At 43.3% G+C, this 19,993-nt stretch overlaps 1 protein-coding gene across 3 annotated transcripts in view; it reads left to right on the top strand.

The window, feature by feature from the left end:
- The window catches only part of LOC124969909 (clusterin-associated protein 1), a 60,539-nt gene extending 44,435 nt beyond the window's left edge, over positions 1 to 16,104 (top strand). The window contains exons 7-13 of one of the 3 annotated variants that reach the window (XM_047532918.1): positions 2,113 to 2,246; positions 4,330 to 4,471; positions 6,452 to 6,524; positions 9,973 to 10,080; positions 12,484 to 12,539; positions 12,811 to 12,867; positions 15,739 to 16,104. In XM_047532918.1, the coding sequence (XP_047388874.1) occupies positions 2,113 to 2,246; positions 4,330 to 4,471; positions 6,452 to 6,524; positions 9,973 to 10,080; positions 12,484 to 12,539; positions 12,811 to 12,867; positions 15,739 to 15,888 (720 nt within the window). In that variant the 3' untranslated portion in view covers positions 15,889 to 16,104. The remainder of the gene's footprint in view (positions 1 to 2,112; positions 2,247 to 4,329; positions 4,472 to 6,451; positions 6,525 to 9,972; positions 10,081 to 12,483; positions 12,540 to 12,810; positions 12,868 to 15,738) is intronic. The other 2 variants (XM_047532920.1, XM_047532919.1) reach the window with 2 other exon arrangements.
- Positions 16,105 to 19,993: the final 3,889 nt, after the last annotated feature.

The raw sequence follows: 19,993 nt of genomic DNA, 5'->3' as shown, positions 1-19,993 counted from the left end.
AGCTTTTCTGTGAGTTTGTGACTTTCTAAATTTAAAAAATTTTAAATTCATCCTCATGCTTGGCAACCCTGTGTGGCATGAATGTGCCTTTAGTTCTCATACGTTAAAAATAGATCCCTTCCAAAGGAGGACTGAACCAAAACAACAGCGTGGGTAATTAAAAGGGGATATGAAGTAAAGACCACATATTTCAGAAAACAAAAATTGTGTTTATAGAACGTTGATCTTTCATATTTGAGGAACAGATACCTTTAAATGATAGTTTTCATTTCTGAGGTCAGAAAAATTCACTAGGCTTTAGTCTGACTGATTCAGAGAGTGGTTGATAACCAGTTGAGTTGTTCAGGAAGGACCCACCTTTCCCCTGGCTAGAGCAGACTCACGTTTCTACTTGAGTGTTTAAAACGTTTGTGATTCATTCATCATTAGTGATTTTTAAAAATATTTTATTGTTGATGAACCTTTTTTTATTTGTATGTGGTGCTGAGAATCAAACTCAGTGCCTCACACATTCTAGGCAAGTGCTCTACCACTTAGCCACAACCCCAGCCCTCATTAGTGATTTTTTTTTTTTTTTTCTGAAAGCATCTTAGAAGTGGTTAATGTAATTAGACCAAGTTAAACCATAAATTTATTGACAATTAACTGTGGTTGCTTCCAAAAATGTACTTACTGTCTCTGAGAATCATTGAAAATATCTGGGCTTCTCAGGTGAACTCCACAGCTTTTCAGAGGCCTGTGGGTAACCCGTCAGGAAACCTTTGAGGGGCACTGACATGGAGACTTACTGAAGGGGAACCCTACCTCACCTTCAGAATCTTAATTGAGGGTTGTGCAGTCACAGCAGTGAGGAGGGGGTCCACACACAGCCCAGTTGCTTCTGGATTCCTGTTGTAGCTCACTGGCATTCTGAGCCATGAGGCACCTACTGGCCAGCTTCCCAGACAACACAGATATGAGCACTGGGCAGTTGCCCTCACAGGACTTGCTTCAAGCCAGAGCATAGGAGGATCTGTGGCTGTCATCAGTGGTCTTCACCCCTTCCTCTCCTCCTCAGCCTCACCTCCCAGGGCCTCTGTCCCATTCTGCACAGGTCCCTTCCAAAGGGTGAAACACAACAGCACGGCCAGTGCTTCCATGGAGGTCAAACTGCTCTTTTGTTTTGTTTTGGGGTTCTAGGATTGAATTCAGGGGAACTTGACCACTGAGCCACATCCCCAGACGTATATTGTATTTTATTTAGAGACAGGATCTCACTGAGTTGCTTAGCGCCTTGTTTTTGCTGAGGCTGACTTTGAACTTGTAATTCTTCTTCCTCAGACTCCCAAGCTACTGGGTTACAGGTGTGTTGGGGTTACCGGCTCAAGCTGCTTTTGTGCTGATTCCACCAACACAGTGGTTTTTCTGTTATTTTTAGTCTATAGTCAAGCTTCTGTTACCATCAAGAGGAAAAAAGACCTTTCTCCATCCCAGCAGGCAGTCAGTTAGGGCTGGGGCCAACTCATGTTTCTTTTCGTCCCCTCCAGAGTAGAGTCATACTTTGGAGTGTGTGTTCTTTAAGTAGATATTTGTCACCAGGGGAGCAGACCAGTGTTGGAAGGTAAGCCCACAGTGCAAGTGCTAGTTCTAACCAGGCAGGCTGGATAGGTCCTTGATTAGGACACTTCTCTTCATCTTCATTTATTTTCCTGGGCAGAAAAACCCACTTTTCATGAAAATAATAATTTTTACTGGACATAGTAGCACACGCCTGTAATCCCAGCTGCTCAGGAACCTGAGGCAGGAGGATAACAAGTTTGAGGTCAGTCTGAGCAACTTAGACACTGTCTCAAAATGAAAAATTTAAAAAAGGACTGGAAATGTTAGCTCAGTGGTAGAGTACCCCAAGTTCAATCCCCAGTACTGTTGAAATAAGAATTTTTTCTGGATCTGTGCTTCGTTCTCCCTGGAAATAGTTGGTGAAGTGAGTCATTGCTTGGGGGAGTGGCTGTTGTTTGCTCTTTTGTTTGTTCAGTGTGATTTGCTGTGTCTGAAGATTTGAGAAGTTGCCATCTTCAAAGAGTTGGCATGGTGGTCCTCACTGGTGTTTGTCTCATTTCCTATTAAACGTAGGCACAGGTTCAGAAGACTAAAGACTTGCTCAATAATGTGGCCTCCGATGAAGCTAATTTAGAAGCCAAAATTGAAAAGAGAAAATTAGAACTGGAAAGAAATCGAAAGCGACTACAGACTCTGCAAAGTGTCAGGTAGGTATGAACACTTCAGTGAGTGGAAGAGTGAGTAGAAGTTGTCTTGTAAAGTTAGAACAAAGGCTGAGAGTTAAGTGGCTTTAACTCCTCAAGCAGCAAGCAGAACCCCCTTTGGGGCACTGTGGCCCACCTGGCCAGCCGCCTGCTGCACCCACGTCTCAGTGTCTAAGAGATGGCTTAGTTCCTGAGCTGCTCTTTAAATGTTGATGGCTTGGATCGTGAGGCAGAGCAGGTAAATCCAAATGGTGGTCTCCTAAGACCTTACTTTAAGTTAGGTGGAAACAACATGCTCCCACCTCTCAATTTGAGTAGACTTTTTAGACCTGGATGATTCCTTGCCTGTCAGCTGCTTGCCCTGTCTTCTGATTCAATCTCACTGGAGCACGTTTCTGGGGAGCAGGGTGGAGAGCACGGGACAGCTGCTGTGTCAGTGCATCCTGTGTTCTTGGAGCTGCCGCTGTCCTTGCTTCGCTTGTCCCAACCCTCCTTCCCTCCCGGCCATTGCTCTGCACTGCCTGGGGAGCAGCTCTTGGTGGCAGCAGAGAGCAAGTGCTTGAGCCGTGTGGCACTGCCCAGCAAGGACAGTACTCCTTCCACTCCTGAACTAGCGCCACCAGCTCACTTGGTCTCATTATCAAATTCTGCCTTAAGGCATAAAGTCATTCTGCTGAGCCCATATCCTTTAGTAGACGTGTTTATGTGTTTTATTTTAAGAGATTGTTATTTTTAGTTTGTGGGTGTATATATCATGTATTTGTGTACATGTATATTATTATTATTGGTGCTAGGAATTAAACTCGGGGCCTCATGCTTCCTAAGCACACAATGCTACCACTAAGCTACATCTATCCCCAGTAGTATGTGTGGTGTGTATTAAAAAAAAAAAAAAAAAAAAAAAAAAACAACTTTGGTTCTTTACCGCTGAGCTATACCCCTAGCCCTTTTTCTTTCTTATTCAAGACAGAGTCTCGGTAAGTTACTAAGGCTGGCCTCAGACTTGTGAGCCTCCTGCCTTAGGCTCTGGAGCTGCTGGGCTTATAGGCATACGCCACCATACTGTGCTTGAAACAGGTTTTTATGTAATGGTTTATCTTAAAGTTTTATATTGTTTAAAAACTGTTCATTTGCAGTAGTCTGTGTTTCCCTCCTTAGAGGACTAATTAAACATTGGTACATCCCAACAGTAGAACATTATATTTAACCAAGATAATAATGCATATATTTCATTTATTGAAGTTAGCAGTATATTAAAGTATCATTTATGGTAACATTTAATTTTTGTTAAAATACATTCCTATCTGTACGCATCTGAAAGTCTAGAAGAATGTATGTCACACTTACTTAGTGATGAGGTTTTGAGTGATTTTTACATCGTTCTTTGTAAACTCAAGGTTATGTTTCGAGGGGCTGGGGAGATCGCTCAGTTGGTAGAGTGCTTGCCTTGCAAGCACAAGGCCCTGGGTTCGATCCCCAGCACCCAAAAAAAAAAAAAAAAGATTATGTTTTGAGTTTTTACAAAGAACACATCTTATTCATGATTTAAAAAAAAGTTTAGAAGAAATTAAAAAAGGGAAAAAAAAGAATGAAAAAAACAAAAAAATTAAAACAAAAAAAAGGAAAAGAAAAGAAAAAATTAAAAAAGAGGAAAAAAAGAAAAAAATAAACAAATTTTTAAAAAAAGTTTGTAGCCAGCATGGCACTCCTGTAGTACACACCTGAATCCCAGATACTTGGGAGTCTGAGGCAGGAAAATCACAAGTTCAAGGCCAGCCTCAGCAACTTAGCAGGGCCCTATTCTCAAAAAAAGGACTGAGGATATAGCTCAGTGGTTTCTGAGTTTAATCACTGGTACTACAGAAAAGAAAATAGGGAAGTAGGGAACGGCAGAAAAGAAGGGAAAGGAAGGCTCATTCATGGGGCATAGCGGGGAGAAAAAGGACAGGAGTCTTAAGCTCTTATCAAAGTAAAGGACCTTCTGTAATTAAAGCTTTCCAAAGAAAGCCATCGTGGAGTCTGGAGCTGAATAAAATTTCACACCACTGATTAACTTCTCATTTTTAATTTCACGTGCTCATTTTAGGCCAGCCTTTATGGATGAGTATGAGAAGATTGAGGAAGAATTGCAAAAGCACTATGATGTTTATCTAGAAAAATTTCGAAATTTGGCTTACCTGGAACAGCAGCTTGAGGATCATCACAGGATGGAGCAGGAGAGGTTTGAAGTGAGTTTTTGGCCTATTCCCTGTGCAGACCACTCCTGGTGTGTTGTTTTGAGCTTGGTGAATATGTTAGTTTGTAGATACCATTTTGAAAAAAATGCTAGTCCAAATGTTGCTTGTGTGAGTCTTTTGATGATGTGTTATCAGCCTTTGGTCAGGAGGACAGACTGAAGCAACAGAGACTTGTGCAGTCACACAGCCCTGTGCTTACCAGGGCCTGCACTTGCTCTGCTGTCACCATCTTGAAATGCATCATAATTTGGAAATGCATTTTATTTTGCACTGATTCCCACAAATTATGCAGGTGGTCTTGAGTACAGATCTAAACACTCTCGGTACACTTGAAGATTTTTCAAGCCCTGATTAATTGAACCACCCAAAATAGCTAATTGGGTGCTGCTTTATATTGGTTGACTGTGGGCCTTATATGGAACCCAGAACTGAACAGCTGTCTTACATAGGAAAGAGTATTTTAGATATCAGCACAAGTTGATAAATGTGAAATTTATCAAAGGAAATTAGACTCCATAGTGATCACTTTTTCTTTTTTTCTTGTGTATGTATGTGTGGCAGTGGCGACGGAACCCATTGGCGCTCTACCACCAAACTAAATCCCCAGCCCTTTTTAAAATTTATTTTGAGACGAGGTCTCACTAAGTTGCTCAGTCTGGAATTTGCTGTCTTCCTGCCTCAGGCTCTCGAGTAGCTGAGGACACCACTGTGCCAGGCTGTGATCATGTTTTCATTGGACTTGTCCCTTAGAAATAGATCTGTTTAAGCTTAGAATAGTCATTTAGAACCTGTGTTCAAGGTGAAACACAGGTCTGCACTCTCCCTTTCTACAGTCTCCCTGATGATTTCTGGTAGTAGGGGAATGCTAATCATTTACAGACTTGTGCATGTGAATTAGGTGAGGCAGTTTTGTTGTCCAGGATTGCTGACTGGGAGTATACAACATGTTTGGACTCTACTAATGCACTGCCACCATTGCTGTGTGGCAGAGGGGCAGCCATCCAGGAACAGGGTATAGAATGGGTACATTCTGAGGACAACGAAAAGACCCTGGAGTTTAGGACATTATAAACAGTGGCTATCTGAGAAACCACAATAAAAACCCTGTGAAAATAAACTTTGACTTAGTATCACAAAAAAGTAAAAAAGAAAAATATTAATGGCCATTTTGTTTACCTGGGTTCAGAGAAGATACTGATGAAGGATATGCCTCAGAAGGAGAGTAGGTGGCCCAGGTTGCTTGAGGATGCCCTCACCCCCTTCTTCCAGCAAGTCCTCCTCCTCCCATTCTGCTGTCTGCTCCTGCTTTCTGTTGTTGTGGAATCTGTTCCCTCAAAATATCCCATGCCTGAAATGCTGTGCTTTATTTTTAATGTTTAGAACATCAACAACAACAGTTTGAAAACTAACTTCTGCTCCCATTTTCTCTCTTGAAATAATCAGGGTCACAGTTTTTGTTTGTTGTTTGTTTGTTTTTTGAGATGGAGTCTGGCTTTGTTGCCCAGGCCAGTCTCCCACCTCAGTCTCCCAAGTGCTAGGACTATGGGTGCGTGCCACCATACCTGGCTTAATCAGGGCCAGGATCTAAGACTACTGTTACCTCCTGTCTTTTCATGTCCTGACCTGTCCATTAGCATTTCTCAAGATGAGTGGTGGAGGCAGCCCAACGCAGAAAAATGATAACATCGATGCCTCTGCCTTTTGTGAGCAGGCTTGTGCCTGTGTATCCCTGCTGCCAGCTCACATGGCACCTGTGATGGCAGCAGTTGTATCACTTGGTATAGTAGAAGGAGTACGAGGACCACAGAGAGGAAGGGCCCCTGGTTTGGAGGGCCCTTGCCCAGGCACCCTTAGTTTAGATCTTTCCAGTTCTTTGTCACAGACCTAGCAGAGCTTACTTCACAGTAAAGAAGACTAAGACTGTCTACCAGAGGGTCGTGGCTTCTCAGTCTGGTTTTTCCTCTCCCACAGGAAGCTGAAAATACTCTCCGTCTGATGCAGAATAAGCTAAAGGAAGAGGAAAAGCGACTGCTCAAGAGTGGAAGTAAGACTGAGCTGGGACAGAGCTGCTTGTTCTGCACTAGCATTTTTAGCCTTGAAAAGTTTGCATTTACTTTTTTTTTTCTTTTAATACTTTTTTAGTTGTAGATAGACACAGTACCTTTATTTTATTCATTTATTTTTATGTGGTGCTGAGAATCGAACCCAGTGCCTCACACGTGCTAGGCAAGCGCTCTACCACTAAGCTACAGCCCCCATCCTGCTTTTTTTTTTGGCAGGTACCAGGGACTGAACTCAGGGGCACTCAACTCCTGAGCCATATCTCCATCCCTGTTTTGTATTTTATTTAGAGACAGGGTCTCACTGAGTTGCTTATTAGTGCCTCACTTTTGCTGAGGCTGACTTTGAACTTGTGATCCTCCTGCCTCAGCCTCCCAAGCTGCTGGGATTACAGGCATGTGCCACCATGCCTGGCATTTACTTTTTCTAATATTTAGTTTCATTTTAAAAGTGCTTTCTTTCAGCACTATTTTTTTTTTTTTAATTGTGGTAAGAACACTTAATATGAAATCTGCCCCGTAAACTTTTTTTTTTTGGTACCAGGGTGCTTCGAGCCACATCCCCAGCCCTTTTTATTTTTTATTTTGAGACAGGGTCTATGTTGCTGAGGCTGGCCTTGACCATAGGATTCGCCTGCCTCAGCCTCCTGAGGCTCTGGGGTTGCAAGTATGCACCACCATACCTGGCTGTAAACTTTTTAATGTATATAAACTCATTGTTGACAGTAGGTACAAAAATATTTTCAGAGGGCAATTTTCTCACAACTTTTATATTAAGTATTGTTTGAATTCACTCAAGACTAGTTAACTTACACAGCATTTAATGTATATTTGGTTCTTTTGACAATTAAAAGAGTGTTTCCTCTTGTTTAAATTGGGGATTTAGCTCAGGGGCAGAGCACTTGCCTAGTTTGTATAAGGCCCAAAAAAAAAGAAAAAAAATTATAGTTAGTGTAAATAATGTATAATTATAGAAAAGAAATTTGGTCCTAGAGATTTGTAGGGTTCCATATTTTGGGGCAGACTAAAGAAGCAAGTATCGGAGGCAGTGCAAGTGACAGTCCTCTTGCTGAATGGCATTTCCCATCCCCACCCCCACGCTATGTCCCTGTCACCCACGATTGCTTAGTAAGGCTCTCACCTACAGAGAAAAGGGTCACTCTGTAGCCTGGATTCCAGAAAGGAGTGCTCTCTGATGGACTAGCACTCTGCACCATGTCACCAGGTCAGCCTGGGAGCAGTGGCGGTGCCTGGCCCTGTGGTGTTGGTAGCTGTGTCACGTGGAGTTACTTCTCTTCTTGCTCATTGCTGTTTTCCCGATGAAATGTGCTGTTCTGTCATGTTAAGGACAGTAACCTGGCTTCAGGCTTTTCCTCACTCCCGCCCTACCTATTCCCTTAGTGTCTTTTCTACTTGTTTTCAGGAAGCCCTAGAAGGAGAACAAGGCCTGCTGGAACACCCTCTAAGGGCAAGTTTAGGGACTTCGATGGGCCTCTGTAACCAAAGCAGCCCTTGCCTGTTCTAGTTCCAGGTCAGCCAGGAGAGCCCAGAGTAGGCCTAAGCAGTAAGCTCCTGCCACCAGACTTAATTTTAACACGTCACTGACAACCCAGGGATTTCAGTGATTTTAGTTTACCCACCCAGTTCTTGTTCCATCTCGATTTTTCAGAGAAATCTTACTGAGCCTGAGGAACATAATAATTTTGTTTTAAAATTCATGCTGTCATTTGATTTGCATTGCATGAGGTATGGATTTAATGTCATAATTTTCCTGGGAGAAGAAGTGAACTAAGAATGGAAGTTTTATTTTATAGTCACTAATTCATGTTGCTTTTTAATCATTTTCTCTGTAAAGATTTTCAGAAGATGTAGTTTTCAAATTAACCCTGTAGGAGACTCTGAGTGACATTCCTGCTGACACTCTGGCTCCCAGACTTGCCTATACCTCAGAGCACAGCTCTTCTCTCTGGGGCTAAAGAAAGCAGTAACCCTGCCCTCAGTGGCAGCCAGACCCAGTTACAGTAGGGGCAAAGCCTTTTAGTAGCCCACCAATTACTCTTGTTTCCAGAATGACTTCAGAGTTAATGATCAGAAGAGCAACTGTATGCCAGGTACAGTGGCTCACTTCTGTAATCTCAGCAACTTGGGGGGTGGAGGCAGAAAGTGGGCAATCAAGGCCAGCCTGCACAACTTAGTGAGACCCTGTCCCAAAAATAAAAAATATAAAGGATTGAGGATTAGTTCAGTGGAGGGAGCATCCCTGGGTTCCATCCCCAGTACTGCCAAAAACAAGGAAGAAAGGCAAACCCCTTCAAAACCCCTATCACTCCCTAGAAATAATTCTCCATTTCAGGTACTTGGTGAGAGCTTTTTATTCCCACCATGGAGACTTTTCTTCTGTTGCTTCCCTTTAGGAAGTGTTCAGCCTGCAGGAATCCAGACAAGTATTTAAGAATTAATATGAAGAGCTATTACACTGAAAATGACCTTTTAAAATCCATCTGTTTTTTTTCCTCCACTGGCATTGGAACCCAGGCCTAGTGGATGCTAAGCACTCACTCTGCCCCTAAGCTACACCTCTCTCCAGCCAAAATGTGTTTTTTGTTGTTGTTTTTTTTGTGGTGCTGGGGATCGAACCCAGGGCCTTGTGCTTGCAAGGCAAGCACTCTACCGACTGAGCTATCTCCCCAGCCCCCAAGATGTGTTTTTATAATTGTTTCTTCAGGGCTGGGGATATAACTCAGTCGGTAAAGTGCTTGCCTTGCTAAGCACAAGGCCCTGGGTTCAAATCCCCAGCACTGCAAAAAAAAAAAAAAAAGTTTCTTCAGTGAGGAAAAGAGCGTCATGCCCACCAGCTTGCACTGCCAGCCATCATGTCGCCATCTTTCTCAAGACAGCCCACTCTGCCACCTAGCCTGATGATTCCTTCCTCTGGTCTTGCATAACTGTCTTTTCAGTGGGCTCTGCTTCCTCACTCTTCCTCATCATCCTAGATCATGGAGCTGGAGTTGGGGTAACTGCCTGATACTGAACAGAGAGTGTTTTTTTGTGGATTGGACCCAGGGCCTTGTGCATGCAAGGCAAGCACTCTACCAACTGAGCTATATCCCCAGCCCCCAGAGAGTGGTTTTTCCCTCAGCTAACCAAGAACTTCACCTTTCTTGATAGGTGGTGACTAGGATTTTAAAATTTCACACTGTCATAGGGTTTCTAACTAATACATCTGACCCACTTATTTCTTGCCTTGGAAAATTGCTTAAAACAAATGCAGCACATTATTGTCTGCATTAAATCCAGGGAGTCTCATAAAAAATCTAATGCATCCTAAGAAAGGCTAGGAAGTACAGATGGCTTTTGTGCAGGAGCCTTGCTAGAAAAAAGCTAGTAATGATAGAGCTGCTCTCTTGTTCTGCCTGCTTGTATTCCCATCAGGTAATGATGACTCGGACATAGACATCCAGGAGGACGATGAGTCCGACAGTGAGTTGGAGGAGCGGCGACTGTCCAAGCCGCGGACAGCCATGGAGGTGCTCATGCAAGGTAGCATGGCTTCTCTCACCTGCACCACTCCCTGGGCCTGTTCCACAGGACCCCAGGGCCAGGTTTGGGTCAGGGCTGAGGAGTATCGAGGTCCACAGTGACCATGAATGGTCCCTGGAAGCAGTTCCTGCCCCAGGTTTATCCTTCTCTGTTGTCTGTCAGAATCTGGCTCTTAAACTGCTCAGTGGTCATTGTTACTTTTAACGCTTTTTCCTGCAGTTCTGAGAGCAGCTGATTCCTATTTGTGGCCTGGTATTTCTCACAGAGGCCATGGGAATACACTGCTTCTGCCATTGAGCTCAGTTCTGTTCATGTTCGGTCCTAAATTGCTCTCAGTGCAATTGCATCCATTATGGTTAGTAAATGAATGCACTGAGAAGGGATCACATGACTTCCTCCACCTTTAAAAATGTTCTTCTGATTTTTGCCTTCTCATTGCAAAGACCCAAGCAACAGGATTTTTGATGCAGATGGGATGCTTCCCTGGGGTCTTCATCATGCCCCACTCCCACCATGGAGGTGTCACAGCTAGTGACTGGGGACCATGTCCTTGTCCTTACAAATTGCCTCTGTGTACACACACACACACACATGCTTATACATGCATATACGCACATACAAACATGGGCACAAAGATCACCTCAAAATTCTTTAAGCCAGATGGGACCAAATCATATGCATGATTCGCAAGTTGCTTTTGTTTTTAAGATTATAAATACGTTGTAACACTCCTCATGTTTTCATTCTTTTTCATGGCTGCATCATATTCTGCAGTGCGACAACACTCCTAACTAGTTTGGGCATCTCCAGTAATTTGCTTGTATTTCTACTCTGTTCCTTGTGTACACTTCTGCAAGTGTTTTCTTTAGGCTGCAAGATGAAAAATGGAATTCTTAGGCCAAAGGTTCTATAAACTAATTTTGATAGTCAACATTACTAAATTGACCTGTATTTACCTTTAAATACATTTCTTATCTAACACCCTTAATGTTGAGAATCAAACCCAGTGCCTTACACATACTAGGCAAGCGCTCTACCACAACCCCAGCCCCAACACAGTTGCACTTTTATGCCTGATAAATTTAAGGGTAAATCATTGTCCTTTAATCATTTTACATTAACTTTTGTTGTTAACTTTCTCTTATTCTAATCCCAGCTCTATTCTTTTATTATGTTTTACTTTACTTTTTTTCATAAGATAATTAGATGCTCTGGTTCCTTTTTTTTTTTTTTTTAACAACTTCATGGTATAATTAGAGATTAGTGGTTATGACTCCCTCTTGATGGATAGGAGCCAGGGCTGTAAAAAGGCATGGGTGAAGTGTTGATTCTCCTAAATTCTGTTGACCGTTTAACCTGCAGAGTACAATCACATAGTCCAGTTCCAGAAGCTAAATAAGGACTTGGAGCAAAAGATTTTGCATTTTGTCTGTAAAGAGTGCTCTGTCATCTCAGCCTGTTCCAGGTGGGCAGCACTGCCCACGCTGCCTTTCACCTGGTCCTGGCGTGGAGGTCCTGCTTGCTCCTTTCCCATGCCCCATCTCCCGGTAAAGGATAGCCCCTGAGTTTCTGCAGAAGTCACACCTAGACACTGTTGATTTCTGAAGAGAATCTCTAAGATGATAATGAAATGATGCTTGAAATATGAATTAGTAATTATGGTGCTTAAAATTTTTTTAACTTTTTCATTTCAAAGCTCAGACTTACATCCAAGTACAAGTGACATTGGTCCATAAAGGAAGATGTATTTCTTCACTACAGATAGCTTGCCAGTTCTGCATGTAAACTCATAATGGAGTTCAGTGGTTTACACTCAGGATGTTTTTGTTTTTAATTCATGATTAATGGTCGTTTTTGGTTTTTGTGCTTCTGGGATTGAACCCTAGGCCTTAAGCCTCTACTGATGAGCTACACCCCCCGCCTTGCTGGGTTTTTTTGTGATATATATACAGACACACACGTATACATGCGTATGTGTCTGGATGTATATTTTTTGTTGTCATTGTTACTAGGGATTGAACCCAGGAGCACTTTACCATTCACTGCATCCTCAGCTTTTTTTTTTTTTTTTTTTTTAATTTGAGACAGGGTCTCATTAGGTTGCTGAGACTGGCCTTGAATTTGCAATCCTCCTGCCTCAGCCTCTCAATTCACTGGGGATACAGGCATGTGCCACCACACCTGGCTCTCAGGTTTATATTTTATTGCCTTTCTTGTTTCTTTCAAAGAAGTACAGGGAATCCATTACTGTACTGACAGTTCTGGTTAGTGGAACATTGGTTAAGTGAAATTTTAGTGTGGTTCTTCTTTTCCCAATTTTCTAAGGGAGAACAAATCTTAGATGTCATTTCCTGTCTTACTTGCCAAGGTTTTCATGTTTCCTGCATGCCTTTGTTGTTCCAGGAAGACCAGGCAAACGCGTCGTGGGCACAATGCAAGGTGGAGACTCTGACGATGATGTGAGTCCCAACCAACTCCCCTCCCGCCCCAAGCAGTTCTGTACCGTCTGGTCTTGAGCTGTCCTCAGAGACTAGATTAGCTCAGGAGCTGCTGGCAGCCAGGGAGCTGTCTGTTGCCAGCCCAGCATGTCGCTGATAGGGGGCAGAGTTTGGCCTACTATGGGGCTAAACTCTTCTTTGTGTGTTGATAGCTCATTTCTCATTTCACACAAGTATGCTTGCCCTGCTTTTTTTGCCTTCTCACTGTTCTTTCCATTCTCGCTTTCCAAAGATGGAAGCAGCACCAGCTCTCTTAGGTAAATGCAAGACTCCCAGCTCCAGGAAGCAGGTTGGTTTTCTTTTTTCCTCATCTGTTTGTTGGTGTATGTCAGCCCATTCAGCCAGCAGAGCCTCTCCCAGGGACAATGCTTCCTCTCTACTGGCCAAGAAGCCACTCAGAACAGACCCCACAGTGAGAGGCAGAGTGGCCTCGAGGTCCCTGTGCTAAGGAGGAAGGGAAAGTGCCAAGGCCAGAGATGGGAAAGGTTATAGCTAGGGGTCAGCAGGCCCTTGAAATCAAGGGACAGTGCCTTGGCCAAGACCAGCCCTGTCTTCTCCCTTCTGGGAGCAAACATTGTAAAGATGCTGTCAGACCAGGACTCAGAGAAGCTGGGCAAGAGCTGAGACATCACCTTGGGCTTTCCTGGGTGGATAACTTATTGGGAACTTAACTAGAAGGGAAAGCAGAGGAAGGTATCAAGTCATTAGGGATGCCCTGCCATCACCCTAGGCCTTCATCCTGTGAGAGTCCCTGGTAATGCTGCTTGGTCCACATGACAAATGTGTCCGAACTGACTTAGATCCCAGACCAACTCTGTTGGAAGATCTGCCTGTGTCTGGGCATAGCACTGATGACTGTACAGGGACAGAAGTAGAGGCTTATGCCTCTGTACAAAGATTAATTTGCTAAGTACCTGCAGCATGAACTGTTAGCAGACATTCACGGGAGGAAGCCATTGATAAGCTGTGCCGGGCAGGATGCACAGAGAGGATCAGGCCTCAAATTCCTAGGAGGCAGTCTATAAAGAAATAGGAAAAGCACCTCAAAAATCACTTTTTTACAGGTAGGATATAGGTAGTGAGGTAGCTTCCATCCATCTGTCCTGTATACCTGAGTCTGAAACTAAGTCTGACCAGGGAGCCAGTGGTGCCAGGAAGGCAGTGTGTGTTCCCTGTTAGATTTGCTTGTGCACTTTTCAGAATGAGTATGGTGGCTGGGGAGATAGCTCAGTTGGTAGAGTGCTTGCCTTGCAAGCACAAGGCCCTGGGTTCGACCCCCAGCACCCAAAAAAAAAAAAAAAAAAAAAAAAAAACAATGGGTATGACAATTATATCTCAGGTCTTCCCTTGCCTTTTCACTTGTCACACACACCCCAGGCACAGACTTGGTCCTTCATGTCAATGCTTAGCCACTCAACAGCCATATTTTAGGTGCCTGTCATGTGCCAGGCACTGTTGTGGGTGCTGGGAATACAATAGGAGTCAGAGACAGCTTTTGCCTCAGGATGCACATTCCAGGGAGAGCAGTCAAGCAGATGTACCAGAGTCATGGGTACTAAGAGAATCAAAGCAAGTTCCAGAGATGGAGTGACAGACAGGTCAGGGAAGGCCTCTGGTGTGACATGGTACAGAGACCTGAATGGAAGGAGGCAATGGACTGCATGGGAGTGGCACTGGGCCTAGAGAGCATGACTGTGAGGAGCAGGGCACTGATGTGATGGAGGGAGGGAACTAGCTGGGGGCAGGGAGAGGTGGAGGGGCCATGAGGACCCAGCCTTTTCCCCGAGTGGGACCGGCAAGTGCTTCAGCCCCAGAAAGCCAGGAACTAGCTCATCCATGAGAGAAACTGATGCGGAGGCGGGCATAGTGTTGCAGGTCAGAGGCGGCAGTGGTTCAGCCTCAGGGAGTAGCAGTGGAGGTACTTAGAGGAGGTCAGGTTCTGGATGTTTCTGAGGTGGGAACCATCATGTTTTGTTAATGGGTCGGACACAGGTGCTGAAGAGAGAGAGGAAACCTCAGTTGTGGTTGAGTCAACATAGTGCAGGGTTTTGTTTCCTGAGATGGGGCTAATTGAGCAGGAGCACAGAGGGCAGATCAGAGTTTGGTCGTGGACATTTTAAGGGTGAGCTGCCTGTTAGACATCTACATGTCAGTGCTGAGTAGCCTGTTGAATTCAGATCTATTCAGGAGTAGGTCTGGGCTGGAGATGGAGTTGAGGAGCCATCCATACATAGATTGTACTGAAGCCAGGATAGAAGAATTGCTCAGATGGAGAGCAGGAAGAGAAGAGAGGAGGCAAAGATCGTGAGGCGAGGGAGACAGAGTAGATGGCACAAGAGCTGGGGAAGAGGCCAGAGGAGTGGGTTTCAAGGAAGGAGGGGTGATCCTGTGTCCAGTGGGGCCCATAGGTTAAGCAAGGTGATCACTGTGAATCTGTTGAGTTGGAATTCACTGGTAAGAGCAGTGTGGGTTGCCGAGAGCCTCATTAGCCTGTCCGTGAGAGGGGAGCGAGCGGGACAGTGAACTTAGCAACTCACCTGAGGAGTGCAGCCAAGAGGAGTGCAGAATAACAGGAGAGGATGATGGCATAAGCTTTCTGGTTACTGTTTTGTTTTGTTTTGTTTTGTTTTTTTATAAGTTTCTGGTTTTTAACAAGGAAATTACAGTGTGTGTGTGTGTGTGTGTGTCCATCCAGTTTTAAAGCGGGAATGAGTTGGTCTCCCTGGGTCCAGGTGATGGAGGCACAAGTGTGCCTTTCACTTTGCTCTCTATACCCATTTCCTGTGTTGCTTTCCATCCCCAGCTGGAAGGAACCAGAATAGGCCTTCTTTTTCTTCCTCCTTGCTGTCCGTTGGGTCTGTAGCATCCAGGGCCTGCAGTGTGCATACAAGGTGCTCCTGTGAACCATGGGTCAGCCAAATCCTGCAGCACCAAGCTCAGCTGCACGTGGTGTTTAGGTTGTTGGATGAACCTCGTGGTGTGTCCCAACCAGCAGGGTCTGCTGGGTCCCCACTGCCTGACTGCAGCGCTTCCCCGCTCATCCCCCGGGTGAGCTGCTTCTGGTTATTGTGCTCTTAACCCTGGAGCTACAGCAAACTGAGACAGGGTCTCTCAGGACAAGGTGGGCTCCCCAGTGCATATGTTGTCTTTTTTCCTGTAGGAAGACTCGGAAGACAGCGAAATTGACATGGAAGATGATGAAGATGATGACGATGATTTGGAAGATGAGAGCATTGCTCTCTCACCTGCAAAGCCCAACCGAAGGGTTCGAAAACCTGAGCCTCTGGATGAGAGTGACAATGACTTCTGACTTTTGCCAAGGAACCCAGGCAGATAAAAAGCCTCAGATTCATAGGTAAATGGGAAATTAGATGGCAAGAAAGGTAACGTGTATTTTGTTCACTATGCCAGCTTGGCTTATTGTTAAGAAGCATTACTTCTTTCTGCTTTATCCTCTTGTATTTGTATTCCACAAAGTCTAAACAAGAACTGAAGCAAACCCCAAAGATGTTTTTCTTTTGCTTTCTTTATTTCTTAAAACTTCGGAAATGCGTATGTTCTTAGTAGCTCAAACACACAGGACAAAACCAGGCTGATAGTGTGTAAGTCTTGGCTGCTGCTGTTATTACACATTCCCCTCAGAGCCCAGCAGATCTGGGCACAGAAGTCATTTTAGGAGTTGCAGGGGAATGAATAGCTGGCTGCTAATCACTTGCATAGTTCAGAACATTTACTATACATCAGCTTTTAATTCTTGACTTTATTTCTTTATTATTTTTTTCTCCTCACAATTGCTCACTCTACCACTGAGCTACATCCCCAGCCTTTTTAATTTTTTGAGATAGGTTCTTGCTAAGCTACTGAGGCTGGTCTTGAACTTGCAAGCCTCCTGCCTTGGCCTCCTGAGTCATTGGGATTACAGGCATGTACCACCACACCCAGCCTAGATGTATTTTAATAACTTAAATTTTCTGAAATAGTAGCTAAGTTAGATGAAAACCAGCTATCCTTGGAAATCATGCAACAGAGAGATAGTCTAGATTTATGAATATGTAGTTTTCTTTGAAAAGGCCTACATTCCCCTGGGAATCAGATGCACCTTGGATTAAAATCCCCTTTGCGTTTCCCCAGTTTGCCAAATTTGGGAACCACAGACCTGGGCTACCCCTTCAGAGATTCCGGAGTCCTGTAACAGTGGCATCCGGTACTCTCCTCTCCTTCCTTGGTCTTGTCTGAAGTGTGGCAAGACATTTGTCCATAATATAGGGACAAAGACAGTTTCTCTGCATCTCCCTACCCACATGTGTCTTTAGGAGAGGGAGTCAACTAAGGAAAAACTGACAATTTAGATTCATGTTTCTGATTTAAAAAATAAGCCAGAAGAGATGGTCGTGGTGGCACACACCTGTAATCCCAACAACTCACAAGGACCGAGGCAGGAGGATTGCAAGTTCAAAGACAGCCTCAGCAACTTAGCAAGACCCTGTCTCAAAAAATAAAAAAGACTGGGATATAGCTCAGTGGTAGAGTGCTCCTGAATTCAATCCCCAATTTAAAAAAATAATTAGTTAATTAAATAAGAAAATAAACCAGAATTAAATTAGGTGGAGTAGCACTAAGAAGAATTTTCATTCGTGAATAAAAAATGACAGGTGAAGCTGGTTTTTTGTTTTTTGTTTTAGTTTTGTATTGGAGATTGAACCTAGGGATACCTTGCCACTAAACTAAACCCCAACCTTTTTTATTTATTTTGAGACAAGTTCTCACTAAATTGCGTAGGACCTTGCTGAGTTGCTAAGACTGGCCTTGAACTTGCAGTTCTCCTGCCTCAACCTCTCAGGTTGCTGGGATTATAAGTTTGTGCCACTGTGCCAGATAGAGTTAGCTTTAATATGAAAATCATAGAACAGCTTTCATTTATTTTATAGTCATAAAGTTAAGATTTGTGAAGTTACTTATCTTATAATACAATGTATTTAACATCATATTTTGGTATTTTTACTTGAAAGTATTTGTTTATTTGTACTTATAAATATTCAAGAAATTTCACAGGTTAATGTGATACATGTAAGTTTTAGGACACTGACAAATATTTTTATCTTTGCTCTTTTCCTCTCTTCCTAAATTTTATATATGAGACTTATCTTTCTTAAAAAACACTTAGCATTCAGCTAATTTACCATAATTCAAAATGTTCTGCATAATAAGCAGTGGCTTGAAGAGGAAATGAGTGTGCTGGGACCCTGGTGGCCACTCAGACCCCATGGGCTTCTAAGAGGCAGAAGAGTCACTGTGTTGTGGATTTCACACATTTGGCTTATATTTTGCTAAAACATACAAACATAGTTCTGTTTTCCTTCCCAGATGCTTCCTTCTAATGTGTCTTTTTTCCTCACATTTTTTTATTGGTACATTATAGTTGTATGTGTTGATAGGATTTGTTGTTACATATTCATACATGCACACAATATAACTACATAGTATCACACCCCAGCACCTCCCTGGGCTTTAACACAGACACTACACAGAACCACAGAGGCAAGCAGCAGCTGCAAAGGCTATTTTGTGGTTTCACCTGCTTCTGTGTCATCCTGTCATCATACAAAGTCTCACCGTGGTGCAGCACTGCATTGCATGAGCAGGTTGTGTAACAAAGGGCTTCATGTGTTGATCCTTGTTCTTAAGTGTTTCAGTCATTAACAGAGTGAAGTCAGATATGTGCCAATACTTTGTGGCCTGGTGCCATGAGCATGCCTCAGGCCCTAAAAAGGATGGTGAGATTAGATCAATGAAAAACTAGCATTTTGGTCATTGCTGGCAATTTTTTTACTATATAATTAAAGGACCTCTTAAAATGTTTAAGATACATGCATTGGCAGAAAATATAAAGTTTTTCAAATCCTCTATTCTTTCTATTGTTGGTAACCATCAAGAACAAAGTCAGGAGGCTGGGAATGTAAATCAGTGATAGAGCACTTGCCTAACATGTGAGGCCCTGAGTTTGATCTCAGTACCATGCCAAAAAAAAAAAAAAAAAAGGGCAGAGATTTCCAATGGGAAATGTGAAGAACTGTTTCCATTTTTTCTGGGACATGAAGAAATATGAGCTCTCTTGCATTATAATTTTTAAATTAATCGGTGTCAAATATTTGAAAGAAAGGTGTGCCTGTTTAGGTTACCCAAATAAATATCACAGGTGTTAGAGGGACCCAGGGGCCTCTTAGGTGCTGGGATCCAGGACTTATTAAATTAGAAGGAAGCCAAAGGTTCTACTTCTTACCTAAAACAGAAGTTCATTCTCTGGGTTTATGAATTAATTCTCTTCTCTATGATTTCTGATGGGGTCTGTGTGGGCCACCTGGCCAGGTGTGTCTGATCACAGACTGAACCCTAGATGTTTCAGATAGCTTGAAAGGGTGTGGTCACTGCTTGAAGGGGGAGGAAGGGCGGCCTGGTGTAAATATAATTAGTGACCCTGTCAGTTTGTGGGTTAAGTCATGGCACATTTAAGTGATTCAGAGGGAGTATTTGTTTTCTAAGAACATGAACATATAATACAGAGAAAAGAATAGTAATAATGTAACAGTTTCAGGAACCCAGTATGTTGTCACATGGAGTCTGTCTGGTCTTGGCCTCACGATTGTTTGCTATGGATGTGCTTCTTGGTGCTTGTTTCCTCTATGCACCAAACATTTTTTGAGCACTTAACTGTTTTCAGCTATTTTGCTAACACTGGAGTATTCAAAGATAATTAAGTCTTAGCATCTGCCTTTGATAAGTTGACAACCTGGAAAGAAAGAGAATTTGATACTATAATATGATATGATGCATGCAGTGTCAAGACTATTATTGTATACTGTCCTGGGAATCCACAGTTAAGAGCAACAGTCCTTGCCTGGAAGAGTTGACAGAGATTTCTGTGAATGTCAGATTTAGATGGCGTCTTAAAGGCTGAGTAAGTTTCCATCAGACAGAGCGTCAGGTGTGGCATCATAGTGGGCCTGAATGTACACAGGCATAGAGCTGTCAAAAGGCACAGCCTTTTTAGAAAGTGACAAGTGACACATGAAGGGGGAGTATCCAAAGGAACTACCCTGTCATGCTAAGGAATTGGTTGTGTTTTGTTCTATGGGCCAATAGCAGAGACCAGATCTTTCCCCCAAAATATCACTCTGGCATAAACTGGGACAGAAGACAGCAAGATGGTTAGCAAGGTTCATTTGTCAGAAGGGACCTCAGGAGAATGGACAGGCCCTGGGGCCTGTTATGTAAGGAGGCTTGGTGAAGAAGAGAGATTGAAGGAGAAGGGGGTTTTGTTTTGGATGCTTGTTAACTGAGAGATACAGGAGAAGAGCATAGGAATGTACATCTGGGTAGTAATATCCTGTGATCACTTAGAAACTTCCAGTTAAACA

This window comes from Sciurus carolinensis, chromosome 18 (assembly GCF_902686445.1).
Source record: "Sciurus carolinensis chromosome 18, mSciCar1.2, whole genome shotgun sequence".
Classification (NCBI taxonomy): Eukaryota; Metazoa; Chordata; class Mammalia; order Rodentia; family Sciuridae; genus Sciurus; species Sciurus carolinensis.
The sequence above is the reverse complement of the archived record's forward strand: the minus strand, read 5'-3'. Positions and strand labels throughout refer to the sequence as shown.